This window comes from Pinus tabuliformis, chromosome J (assembly GCF_031772625.1).
Source record: "Pinus tabuliformis cultivar Carrire ecotype Pingquan chromosome J, CPIR1, whole genome shotgun sequence".
NCBI classification, from domain to species: domain Eukaryota; kingdom Viridiplantae; phylum Streptophyta; class Pinopsida; order Pinales; family Pinaceae; genus Pinus; species Pinus tabuliformis.
This window is the reverse complement of record NC_142295.1, coordinates 537,193,472-537,208,013: the sequence shown is the minus strand read 5'-3', so window position 1 is coordinate 537,208,013 and position 14,542 is coordinate 537,193,472. Positions and strand designations below refer to the sequence as shown.

Below are 14,542 nucleotides of genomic sequence, written 5' to 3'. Positions count from 1 at the left end.
TCTAGGAAATTGTTTCAGCAACTAGCAAAAAAAACGAGCATCTAGCAACTCACACTGGATAAATCACTGGCTATTAGCATTACCTAATTTGACCTTCCTACTGCAAAATAATTTGGCCTCTTCCTTGCTCTCAGAAAAATAGAATCACTGTGAAGAATTTATGCACGAATTATCTCCTCAATTTCTCCTACCGAAAACCCCATTGTCAATGTCTCCCATGCTATCATTGCGCCCCTGCTATCACTGCAAATCTGAACTTATAAATTGTTTGAATGATCTCCAAAAGCCCCATCGATCTCCTCTCATAATCTCTCATTGAAGAATCAATAGCCACAATCCAATTACAATCAATAACTAAGATCATCTTAACCCGATCAAATCACTTTTCTAGAAGTCACTGAAGCAAAATCAACTTGTCTTAATTAATATTGATTAATTAACCACTTTTCCTAAGTTAGGCTTAGGAATATAATTAAACTTGCTAATCAAATCTAATTAAGACAATTTTCCTTAGAAACGTTTTCTAGGTATTGGAGATAATTAATCCATCTGTGTTTTTAGCCTCATCGACACCATCGGAGACTAGAACACTTGTCCAAGCTACACAAACTAACACAAATGGTCCCTTATATAATTATAGGTAACCATAACAGTAATGTCAAACTTAATTTCTATTCCATCCAAAAGCATAATCCTTCATCCCTAACTTCCTTTATTTCTCATTTCACAAATAGGAGTTACTCCAACATAAAGTAGACAAACTTCTCAAGAAACTCTAGAAATCGCACAAATTGTAGATTTCAAGAGAAACTTTGCAAGTGCATTAAATTCATGAACTACAATTGAAATTTTTCAAGCAATGACTTGAGACAATGTCCATAACCTCAGGAAAGCATGCCTATGTTATGATGGCCTATGAAACTCATTGAAGAAACTCCAAATGGGAATTCAAAATAACCCTTGAAGACAAAAAACAAGGAGAATTCTAGATGGGTAATTCTCAAAAATCCATAATATGAAGCTTTGATACCAATCGATGTATGCCTACAATCAAAATGTACAAAAAGGCAGAACAAAAAATCAAATAAGACACAAATGCCCAAGAGATACAAATGCAAAATAGAAATCACCCAAATTATGAATATATAATATGAATAAAGCTTAAAGAATAAAACCAAAATGCTACTTGCAATACTTGCAACTTTTCTTGAAGTTTAGCTAATGAGTTTTCATTAGTATACATTTGCCTAACCAATAGCATCAAGTTACCTATCGTTGTGTGTTTCAAGTGTAGCAAGGCAATCCATAATAAACTACTAAAAATCTCTAGCCATATATATCAAACAAACAAAACTGAAAAGAAAAAACAGTAGGCATTTTTTTACACTTCTGAGGATTTAAAGGGATCATTACCTAGTTATCTCACGACATTACTAACATGCCACGAGAATGGATTCCAACTTTTTAACATGATACTACTCAGCGAAAAGTTTAAAACTTTTCGTTTAATTTTTTAACTAATGGTTGTACCTTTTACATTGTCAATGATAAAACCGACATTTAAGAATATAGGTCATCCTATTTAAGAATATAGGTCATACTAAGCTAAAATGAAAATCTCTTCAGTGAATTGTTTAATTCATATTCTTATGTACTCTAGTTATGTTCTTTTCCTTACACAATTATAGTCATAGCCAAATACATAACTTATTTCATGTATATACATTTTACAAAGGGTAATATCTTATTTCATGTATATACATTTTACGAAGGGTAATATGCTAGAAAATATTGCTAAGATAGGAAAAATCAAGAAAAGAGCTAATAAGAAAATTTCCAAGACATAATAGTTAGAAAGAATGGGTGCATGTACCAAGCAATTTCCGAACTTTCCATTTCCAAGGCTAATCTCATATGATTGTTCGAGTGCTTCATCAATCAACTTTTGCTTATGTGATAAGCTATCCCAGCCTTTCTCAATTACACTTCTCGGATCAAGAGCTAATAACTGGTAAAAGAAACTTCTAGTTAGTTTTTTTCAACTTACCATGGTTTATGCTATTAGAATTAAACAATATGACAAATCATAATGAAATAAACTCATAAGCATGCCACCAATTGCATAGCTAAATATCTAAGGATTCCCATGCATTTTATGAGGTGGGAACCAAATGGATTTCTTCCTCTAAAAGCCAATCTAAAAAAAGTTTCGATTTTGGAATGAAAATAAAACTCATGTCAAAAGCAACCACACATCATGATGGAGATGGAAATAAAATAGTGCATGCCTAAAATAGAGGGAATGTCATAGACAAGCACGAGAATATAAATAACAAGGTATAACATCCAAGGTTCTCCACTAGTTTGACAAAAATCATATATGCCAAGCTATGCAACATGAATGGTACAAAATGTTTTACTCTAAATTTGGCACATAATGTGTTTAAATGCAAAGAAATAGCAAAATAAATATGTTAACCTTTTTCAAATCAACTTAAATATTCATTGAAATCAAAGTATATGCAAACAACGAAGTCCATAAGGTGTCTCCAACATAGTCGTAGAGGGGTGGTACTAGGTAGGTGCAAGGGGGTTGTCAATAACCCTAAAGGGCTAAAAGTGTCAAAGTTTGCATGGGGCGTAGGATTAGCCACTAAAAATGAAGCAAAAGCATTCACACCCCTTCAAGGGCTTGATGTTCTCAAGACAGAGGTGTTGGAAAGGTGACAATGATCAGAGATTCAACAGTGATTATTATATTCCCCCTCTTTTGTAATCCCTTTCAAATCTCAAGCTTGCAATAATATGAAATAGGACGTCATTGTGGGACTTAGTTTCGACCAAATTTCCTTCTTCCAGTATTGTAAATTCTAAACACCCAAGTAGATTGAAAAGCAAATTTACGGGTGCAATTGCAAGAAATACTTTTGTGGGTAAAGGAGGGATCGAGAGACATTAGCTCCAAGTTTACCCTCCCATGGAGTGTCAAGGTCTTATAACAGGAAGCCCTCCCTACAATATCCATCAACTTATGGGGGTGATATGGAGAAAGGACCTTATATGGCATCACCTTTCCCCTACCCTCATCCATGCATTTTAAACCTTGCTCTAATGAAGTGTACTCTAGTGGCAATGGCTCCTTGTTGTAGGATTAATTGGTTCATCCCTGAATTAATGTTGCTCCTATAGGACATTAAAGACAAACTCAACGAATGGAATAAAAGTCTAGGGCTATCAACATGTGTGGCATTATTCTTTTCCTCTCTGTTGAATGCACTAAATGTTTCTAATATCCCTAGGGTATTTACCAATGACCAATCTACCTCTCTCCAATTGGGATGCTGTGAAAATTTCAATACTGAAATCCTATTGCAGCAACTAGAATTGATTCTTCTAATTGTTAATTAATTAAACAATATTTTTGCTACTACAAATACCAAATTAATCTCACTGCAACCTTCACAAATAAAATGCGAAAGAAAATAGCATTGGAAACTGAAAAATTCTAGCACACACGCACACAAAAAAAAATTGACACTATTATTTTTTGGACAAATGTCCCCGAAAAAACCCAATGCAGGAAAACCATTGCAACAACTGAGAGTTTTATATTATTAGGCATCACTGAAATTCTGAGTACAATCTGGATGTCGAAAACTAACAATCCTGCAGAGAAATTACTAGCAAAATATTTTGTGAGGAATTTTCCTAATCCCCACTAGCAATCCAGGCTCTGACTGCAACTCCAAGTGAGTTGTCCAAACAACCTCTGCGCAGGCCTACGTCACCCTTGCGTAGTCCTTTCTATGCTCTGCCTAAATCAGCTGCTCTTGTCGTCGTCCTATCTACCACTAGCTAAGAAGTTGTCTCTTCGTCCTTCCGGAACCTTTTCCCGACCTCTAGAACTGAAACTCGACTTCCCTCTAGCAAAATCGAATTGCCTCCAGAGGCTTCTGCCCAACCCCTACATGAGCCTCACTGTGGCTCTTTCTGCCTCTCTGCAATGCACTTCACAGGACCCAAAAAGCTTCCTCTGGCTCACTGTCCCTGCCCCTCTCTGTCTTTGCTTCCTTACTGAAACTCTAACTCTTCCAACATTGTTGGCTTTCTAGAAAAACGAACTCTCCAAGGAAATCGAACTCTGTGGTTCTCACAAGTGTGTTCTCCATCTACTCACCGACTTCTTATAATCTTCTGTTGTGAATCCAACGGCCAAGATTAAACCTTAATCGATGGCTAAGATTAATTCTCAGTCGATCTGTGTGAGTTTCTAGATGATTCGCACCTTATCTCAATTAACACTAATTAATTAACTAGATTTCCTAAGTTTAGACTTAGGAAATACTAAAAAATAGGTTAACAATCTTATTGGGACACTTTTATGTGGAATTTCCATAAACGATTTCTAGGTTATGGAGAGTTCATATGTTTTAGCCTCTCCACAGAGTTTTGAGACTAGAACACCTCCGATGCTACAAAAACTATCACTCCCTCTTAGCAAGGAAGGTGTTCTCTCTAGTGTTGCACACACTGCCGCAACACCCTGTTTCTATACCACCCTTTGTCACACTGCTAATGTCTGGCCACTGCCCACCAACCACTGCACAACTCCGATGTTACATCTATGTTGTTGTTGACACTATTGTACTGCTGCCAACTCTACACTGCAACTCCCTCTCATCTGTTGTTGTTGCAATTGAGAAGCATCCTAAATTATTGAATCAACTGTGTTTAGTAATACATCTATCACTCAAGTCCTAACTGCTACTAGCCTTTGCACTGTCTACTAAATAATTTACGTTGCTTCCAACTCTGCACTGAACCACCTGCTCTGCTATCAACACTATATTGCAGTCCTCAGAATATGACTACCACTAGTCTGCAACTGTCACTAGGAATCTGATGACATCACTAACACTGATCCATCCTGATACTGAATATTGTGGGCCCCCTGTAGCAAGGTAATGATCCATGAGGAGGACACCTCAAGGACTATAGCTCTAGATCGCCCCACCTCTCTCTTAGAGGTATGGCTGCTAACATGGAAAACTCTTCCTGCAGTCTAGAGGACAACTTGTCTACCTCGGCTAACGCTGCCACTAGTCCTACTTATCCTTCTTTCGAAGAGGACACTGCGTGTTGTGGTGACCAAAGTCACCACATCTAAATCACTTTACCTTTGACAAGTCCTTCTTCTTATTCTTCTCCCCCTGTCCCTGATTAGGACCCTTAGATGTTACGGCCACATTCTCCTCGTCCTTGTCACTCTTGACGCCCTTGCTGCCACTTCCACTGATGGTACTCTTCAATAGAGAACGCCTCAACACCTCCTGCTGCAGTTCGGCCCACATCTTGTCCCATCCTGGCAATGTGTCTTTGCCCAAAATACTTTGGACAAACACCTGCCAATCCTCTGAGACATTGTTTAGTGCTAGTTGTACAAGCTCTGTGGGTTGGAGTGCCTTCCCAATGGTTGCTAGCTGATCACGGACCTTCTAAATCCTAGTGAGGAAGCCATCTATGCTCTCACCCTTCTGCATCCTTATGCCTCTCAGCTTCTCTTGGAGAAACATCTTCTGTTGCTCAAAAAAACTTTGCCATAGCGTGGAGAGAGCATCCCACATTTCCTTGGTAGTCCCTTTGCCAGCTACATGTGAGACTATATGATCTCGAACTCCATCCAAGATCATCCACTTCGCCTTCGCCATTTCTTTTTTGTACACCTTCAACTGATCCACATCCTGGGGTACTGCTACAACATTGTCCACATGGGCTTTTAGGCCATATTCATCTAGAAGGAAGGACATCCTAGCCTTCCAGATGACATAGTTGAAGGCTCCCTCCAAGCTATCCTGACCTCTAAGCCCAGTTATGGCCATCTCAAATCTGGTCTGGAAACTCCCACTTCCTCTACTCGGTTGTTGCTCTGCTACTTCCACTCCCTTCTGGAATGCACAACCCTACCACCTGCAACTAGGAATATCGGAATTCTTGACTAAAAACCCTCTGAGAGAAATTTCCCTCTGTGTGTGCTTTCCTCTTCCTCCCGACGTTGATTCTGCTACTGCAAAGTGCTGCAAAACCCTTTTGCGTCCAACCAAGGAATCTGCTCAACGAAAATCTAAGTTGTTGCTACTCCCTCTGCCTGGTGGAATCATTGTTTTGGGCAAATCAAATTTTCTACCACCCTGCAACTGAAAATTGAACCCTTGCCCAACAATTTGAACTACCTAGCTAGGCACTGCGACACACCAGGGAAATTTCAGCCTGTTGCTCCCTCTGAATAGCGAAATTTTCTTCTTCCGCTTCTGAGCTTCCCGGCTGATCAATCACGCTCTAATACCATGTGAAATTTTCAATATTGAAATCCTATTACAGCAACTGGAATTAATTCTTCTAATTGTTAATTAATTTAACAATTTAATTGCTATGGCAAATACCAAATTAATCTCACTACAACTTTCACAAATAAACTACGAAAGAAAATAGCACTAGAAACTAAGAAAATTCTAGCACACACAAAAAAAATGACACTATTAGTTTTTGGACAAATATCCTCGGAAAAACCCAATGCAGGAAAATCAGTGCAGCAACTGAGGGTTTTATATTATTAAGCAGCAGTGAAATTCTGAGTATAATCTGGATGCTGAAAACTGGCAATCCCGTGGAGAAATCATTGGCAAAAATATTGTGAGGAATTTTCCTCACCCCAACTAGCAATCTGGGCTCTGACTACAGCTCCAAGTAAGTTGTCCAAACAACCTCTGTGCAGGCCTGCATCACACTTTTGCATTCCTTTCTATGTTTTGCATGAATCAGCTTCTCTTATAGTCGTCTTATCTGCCACTGGCTGAGAAATTATCTCTTCGGCTTTCTGGAACCCCTTCCCAACCTCTGGAACTGAAACTCGACTTCTCTCTAGCAAAATTGAATTGCCTCTAGAGACTTCTAGGTAGCCCCTACATCAGCCTCACTTTGGCTCTTTCTACCTCTTTGCAATGCACTTCACCGAATTTGGAAAGCTTCCACTGACTCACTGTCCCTGTCCCTCTTTGTCTCTGTTTCCTTATTAAAGCTCTAACTCTTCCAGCACTGTTGGTTTTTTGGAAAATCGAACTCTCCAAGGAAATCGAACTCTCTATGGTTCTCACAAATGTGTTCTCCATCTACCCATCAACTTTTTCTTATAATCTTATGTTGTGACTCTAACGACCAAGATTAAACCTTAATCGATGGCTAAGGTTAATTCTCAATCGATTCGTGTGAGTTTCTAGATGATTCGCACCTTATCTAAATTAATACTAATTAATTAACCAAATTTCCTAACTTAGGAATATTAAAAAATAGGTTAATAATCTAATTGAGACACTTTTAGTTGGAATTTCCAAAAGCAATTTTTGGGTTATGCAAAGTTCATGTGTTTTAGCCTCTCCACAAAGTTTTGAGACTAGAACACCTTCGATGCTACAAAAACTACCAAAAGCACCATGGATCACTACCGTTGTTGTAAGAATTGTTATGTCCTCTACAAGCTCAAAAGGTTAACAAAGGGCTTCCATTAGTGAGAGAAAGATGTGGCAAAGACCCATTGCAATGTGACCTCAACCCTACAATGGGCAAGATGGAAGGTATAAAATCTCTTTCTCAAAGGTTATTACTATATAAATGTGCTCCTATGAGTCTCAACATACACTTGAGTATCCCTCAATGTCTAAGTGAACTATAAAGGTCTCCTAACAAATATAGAAGGGCCTTCCATGTCCTCTTTTCACCTAAAGGTTGTTGTATTGCTCTAGCAATCAATTGTGATCCAAAATCAACCTTCAGAGCTTCCTACTAATCCTTTATCACTAGGTCTAGAATATCCTTAGACCTATGCTCACTACCTGGAAAACTAGCCTTGGCATGCATGTGAAGCATGCACCCTTTGTATACACCATGCAATTCAATACTAAACCCTTGAAGACCTATGATTATCAACCTCAAAATAACCAATGCCCTATGATGCAAGTGTCCCATCCTCTTGTGCCACAAGTTGCACAAGCTATCATTATTATGCAACAAGGCTCGAACAAGTTCACCCTGCAACCTATACAAATTGCCTTCTCTAACCCCTATTACCTAAGTTGTATCTAGGCTAGATTCTTTTAGTCTTATGTGGAATTGTTGGTTCTTGAACTCTGTTACCCCTCTTTTTGGCCAATGTATACACATGTATATCGATGAGCAAGTGGGTTTGTTGACATATGGCATGACATTTCTTGAGTAATGCTTTTCATTCTAATTTTGAGCACTTTTCATGTTGTTTGAGGTAGCTCACATATCTTAAGGCATTGGCCACACTCTCTGAGGCACAAATGGGCTCTTTGCATCCACATGGACACCCTCTACCCACACCACGTGGAAAACACTAAAGAACTCTCCTCCTTTGGCACATTTTGAGTTGATCTTTATCATTACTAAGGCTTGACCCACACATGTAAGCACTTATGACATCCATGAGGCTTAGTTTGCGCACATTATGACTTGAAGGGATTACTTTAGTGATGTTTTAGCATGAAGAAATAATGTGGCAACCCCTTAAAATGAGTTGGATGGTGTGGACATAATTTGAAGCCACCAATTGAAAATTAATGGACTGATCTTGAGGACCAGTCCCATGCATTTGGACATCAATAGAGCTACTAGGGATTTTCTTGACTAGGTTTTGACTTGGGAAGTCACTCCCATGCATCAAGGAAGTGCATTGACATGTTGTATAGGCATATGAGCCATCAAATTAAGGCTTATTTGGAGGTTATGGAGCATTATACTACACATTTTATGGGGCTGTTTTGGAGGAGCTGAAGGCTCGTTTAGAGGTTATGGATCATTATACTACACATTTTATGGGGCTGTTTTGGAGGAGCTTAAGGCTTATTTGGACATTATGGAGGATTATACTGCACATTCTATGGGGCTGTTTTGGTTGAGCCACCCCTTTAAAGGGTTTTATTCTTGACTTGGAGGACATTTTTTAACCTTGGAGGCCTATTCAACCGCTTTGGACTCTGGAGGGATCTTAGGAGAATCGATTTGCACCTTGTCCATTGATGGAGCATCTACAAATGTTCGAGAGCCTTTGGAGGCTATATGGGCCTCATTCACCCTTTTTGGAGAGGACCTCTATTTGGGGGTTTACTTCATCTTATGCATTGTACACATGTCTTGAACACTTCTAATTTATTGTTATTTAGATTGCTTAGTTCTAATTTTTCAAGTTCTCTACAAGCATTTCAAGATCAATCCATTGGGGGATAGACATTATCACAGGGAGGAAACAAGCTTAGGGTTTGTCCTCATTCTTACTTTGTTGATTTGGTGAATATTTAATACCATGCTTTGTTCTTCCTTACGGTCCATTGGCTGAAGTATTAAGCAATCTTATCAAGTCATAGTTGATTTTGGATGGTGAAGGTTGTCTTCAATTAAAGCCCCTTCTTGTAGACCTTGAAGTTCATTATTGATCTATTTGGGTGAAGGATTACTCTACCTTTTGGTGCTAGTCTTAAACCCTAATCTTTGAAGGAAATAAGCCAAATCCCTAGAGGATTTTCTTCTTAACGTCATTTCCTTTTGATTCACCTTGACAATTTTGCCCTAGTTGGATTTCGCACTGATCTCAATGTCCTTCTATCACTTATTCGAAAAAACCCTAAAAACTTCAAACCTCGTTTTATTAAGGCTACCCTCAACATCACCTTGTGCTTCATTGTTTGGTCTTAGTAATCCTAATAGGGAATATCGTAGTTGCGTTGGGGGAGGGTCGGCTTAAAGATGTCGAGGATAGGTTGTTCAAATGACAGCGGTGACCTTCCTAGAGGTTGCCCTTGGATTGCACCTTATGGATTAGGGCTTTCACCACTGTATATGATTTGGGAGATAACATTTTTGGTGTTGTTGCCAGGGATAAAGCCCATTATCTTGAGAAAGAAGATGACATATTTATGAGTATTTATATTGAAGATCTCCTTCTCACATGACAATTCCATGAAGGGACAAAGCCCTTGCTCCTTAACAGATTATGAAAACGTTGTTGGATGTAGAGCTGAGGAGATCCACCAATCATGAAGGCTCATTGAAGCAAACTCATGTTGGCAACTCCACCTTGGCATTTTATAAAGTATGCATTGTGTTTTCAAATTTTGATTGCTAATTTTGAAGATTTTTAAAGCATGGATGCTACAAGAAAATGTTTGGATTAGTCCAAAAATCCCTGGACACCCAAATCCACTTCCCCGTTTAGGATATCTTGGGGAAGTCCTGGCTTTGACGAGATTACCTTATAAAGTTTCCCAGGATGTGAGAAAATTCATGAATTTATAGCATACCTGAGCATTATTCATTAGGATATTATGATGAGACTATTTGTCTTCACATTGAGGGTACTCGCAGCACAGTGGTTTTGTGAAGAGTGCCCACGAGGCATAAGTTCAATTCCAGATTTTATCAATGTTTTATTGCAGTATTTTTGGCTGCCGACAGGTACTTTAGGAGTTTAATGAAAAAGACTTTCTACTTGAGCTTGGTCTTCAAAGAAGAAAAACATTTGATGATGCTCTGCTAGCCTACCAAAACAATCACACAGAATTAACACTCAACAACTTGACTGAGAGATATGACACATGCAATTCGTTGGTGGATGTTGCAGCTAGGAAATACTTATAGCCAAACCTTCAAAAACACCTCAGGATGCTCCAGATTTGAAAGAATAGGCAATCTTTGAAGAAAAAAATTTCAGGCCTCTGTTTGAAGGAGAAAATGTTGTCCCAGGTTCAAAAGAGAAGAAGATTTTAGTTCATAATTCCATCCCTACCAAGTTCATCCCTGCCAAAAAGCATTGAATTACATCAGAAGAACAAGCAGGTTGTAATCATCTTGCTGGAAATTTAACTGATTTTGGAGACTAAAGTGTTAGAAGTTAGCTAGGAAAAGTGTTTTCCACATAGGCTTGGAGCTAGCATGTGGGTAATTTTCCTAAAGTGACTTGGGGTTTAATTTAACTCTATGAGATATAAAGTTAATGAGAAAAGTGCACTTTATTAATGTCAATGAGAGATTAAAACTAAGTCATTGGATCAAGAGGGCCCAAGTTTAAATCTCAGCCCTTGATATTGGAGACTACGTGGAAGGCGAAAGGACACCCTCCCTTGGCTTTATAGTGGCACGAATCCCAAGGAGAAGCTCCAATTCCAATTGTTGAGTGAGAGACTCATGAGAAGGGAGAAACTTCGAGCTAAGGTCAAGTTGAGTATAGAAAGGACAAGTTGCCGAGTATAGCAGTCAAGTGACACAAATTCCTAGACAAGAATGTTGGCATAAATCCCAAGGAAGTGTAAGAATTAATTGCAGACAGTACAGCTGAAAATAAGCAATATGTATAGCAGTCAAGGGGCATGAAAATCAAGGTAGAGAAGGGGCATGAATTTCTATGGGAGTGTTGTATTGTACAACAGCTGTTTGAATGCATTTCAAGGCATTTTGGCATTGATTTAGTGGTTGTACAGTCCATATATGCTGTATGATTTGGACAGCAAAGGGAACACACTTCGAGGCAGGTCATACAGCTGATTCAGGGGTTGCTTTGCGGCTCAAAAATTGAGAAAAGTCTATAATTTCATTGTCAAGTTATTTCTGTTTTGTAAACTTTGACTGTTTTAAGCATAATAATAAAATCCTCCCTCTACCAAACTGGTTTTCCCACCAGGGATTTTCCAGGGACTTTTATGAAAAAAAATTCTCAGTACAATTTCATGGTTTGTTGAGTTATTTGTTGATTTATGAGTTCAAAATTTGTCGTCTGTGTTGCTATTCATTAAAATCAGAATCGAATTGTTGAATGAATGCTATTTCCTGAGTGCATTTTTTATTGGAATTGCAACCTGAGTGTTGACAAAGTGTTTGACGAATGTTGTACAAGAGAAACTTGATTTTAGTGATTTTTCTAAGTGGTTTTCTTACATGGTATCAAAGCCTGATTTCTCAGATTGAATCAGTGATTGGGACAGCACCTTGTACTCAGTTTTTGCTAATTAATTGAAGGGGATTTCTTGATTTTGTCAAGGATATTGGTTTGAGGACAAATTGGAAGGAGCTTCAAATTTCAGTGCATGGAAGGAAAGGATTGTACTGATATTGGAGGAGAATGAGGTGTGGGATATCACACAGAATGTGTGTTGTTCCTCAAGATCCAATTCAGTTGGCAGCCTACAACAAGAAGAAGGTGAAGGCAAAGAGGATTCTTCTTGATGCAGTCAAAGACCATGTGATTCCTCATATCACAAGTAAGACCCATGCATTTGAAATTTGGGAAGCACTTTGCAAATTATATCAAAGTTCAAATTAGAATAGGAAATTGGTGCTTAGGGAGAAACTAAGGAGCACCAAGATGACAAAAAATGACACAGTCTCTTCATACCTTACCAAACTAACACAGATACGTGATCAATTGGCAGCTACTGGAGATGGAGTGGCTGTCTCTGAGATGGTTAGAATTGCCTTAAATGGATTTTCTAAACCATGGGGCAGCTTTGTGTGTGGTATTGTTGCTAGGGAGAACTTGCCTGATTGGGCAAGACTATGGGATGATTTCATGCAGGAGGAGCTGAGAATTGAGGGTTACTCTTCTAGCCAGTGGCTTAGAGATTATAAGAATGTGGCCCTTGCAACTAAGGGCAAGAAGAAATTCAATAAGGGGCCCAAGGATGGGGCCAAGAAGAAGGGTGAGCAGAAGAAGGATATGAGCAAAGTGAAATGTTTTGCTTGTCATAAGATGGGACATTATGCAGTGACTTGCCCAAATAAGAAGAAGAAGCAGGTTGCAGCTTTAGTAGAGGTGGATGAGTTTTCCACACAATTGAGGAGGAGTTCTCGTTGATTGCTTGTCTTGCTTCTAGTGCAAATTCCTCAGATGCTTGGTATATTGATAGTGGAGCCTCATGCCATATGTCTGGTGTCAGAGAGTGCTTTACTGATCTGAGGATGGAGTTGTTTGTGAGGTGGTACTTGGAGATGACACCATGATCAGGGCAGTTGGGCGTGGGACTGTTTCTTTTGAGAAGGAGTCTTAGTCGCCTATGACAGTGATGGATGTTTTGTATGTCCCTTGGTTGAAGAAGAACCTGATATCAGTGTCCGCCATAGAGGATAGGGGATTTGAGGTGTTGTTCATACATCGACAAGTACTAAGTACTCATATACCCTAAGGGGTCTTGCATCACTTCGGCCAAAGTGATTGGGATGAGACAGGGAAAGTTGTACAGGCTCATGTTTCATCCCAGCCATGCCTTGATTCACAGTAACAGTAGTAGCAGAGATATATGTGAGCTATGGCATAGGAGGATGGCTCATTTACATCATGGAGCTCTCAGGATTCTGGGGGAGATTGTCACAGAATTGCCTGAGTTCAGCGTGGAGCATGAGGATGTGTGTAGAGGATGTGCTCTCAGGAAGTACACCAAGACTGCTTTTCCAAGCAATGATGGCAGGACAACAGGTATACTTGATTTGCTTCATTCTAATGTATGTGGTTTGATGCCTTCAGCCTCTCTTAGTGGTTATAAATATTATGTTATATTAATCAATGCCTTCTCAAGGAAGACCTGGATCTACATCATGAAGACCAAGGGTGAGGTTTTCAAGCGATTCCAAGAGTTCAAAGCTCTTGTGGAGAACTAGGAAAGGAGGAAGATTCAGGTGTTGAGGTCGAATAATGGGGGCGAGTATTCCTCCATTGCCTTCAAGGAGTTCTGTGAGAAGGAAGGCATTAAGACCAAGGGTGAGGTCTTCAAGCAGTTCCAAGAGTTCAAAGCTCTTGTGAAGAACCAGACAAGGAGGGAGATTCGGGTGTTGAGGTCAAATAATGGGGGCGAGTATACCTCCATTGCCTTCAAGGAGTTTTGTGAGAAGGATGTCATTAAGAAATAGTTGGCAATTCCTTATGACCCGCAGTAGAATGGGGTTATTGAGAGGGAGAACAGGGCCATCATGGGAGTAGCAAGAGCTATGTTGCATGATAAGAGTTTACCATTATTTATTTGGGCAGAGGCTTGGAGCACTGCAGTATATGTTCAAAACAGGAGTCCTCATTGTGCATTAGGGAGGAAAACTCCTGAGGAGGCTTTCTTTGGGAAGAAGCCTGAAGTTGGGCACTTTCGGATCTTTGGGTGCTTGACATGGTCACATGTCCCTTCGAAGAAGAGGAAGAAGCTAGAAGCGACTGCAAAAAAGAGTATCCTTTGTTAAATATTGTAGCTCGGACAAGCATTCTAGCCTTGAGAGGTGTCATTGAGGCTAGGAACACAGATGATTTAATTATCTCCAGGCCCATGTAATTTTCCCTAAGTTTCGCGTAGGGAAAATATCTTCATTATGTCAAATAGTGATTTTTTAAATATTTGCTAAGTCTAACTTAGGGAAAATGGACAATTAATTGACATTAGTTGGGATAAGATCGATTTACCTCTAGAAGCTTGTAGAAAGTTCTAAGTTGATCTTAGCCATC

The 14,542-nt window shown here is 39.3% G+C and overlaps 1 protein-coding gene across 2 annotated transcripts in view; it reads right to left on the bottom strand.

The window, feature by feature from the left end:
• LOC149228129 (DHHA1 domain protein) overlaps window positions 1-14,542 on the bottom strand; it is a 377,957-nt gene that overhangs the window by 180,268 nt on the left and 183,147 nt on the right. The window contains exon 4 of one of the 2 annotated variants that reach the window (XM_089378053.1): window positions 1,874-2,008. The exons of the other annotated variant lie outside the window; for it this stretch is intronic. Within the exon in view, the coding sequence (XP_089234179.1) occupies window positions 1,874-2,008 (135 nt within the window). The remainder of the gene's footprint in view (window positions 1-1,873; window positions 2,009-14,542) is intronic. 2 annotated transcript variants of the gene reach the window in all.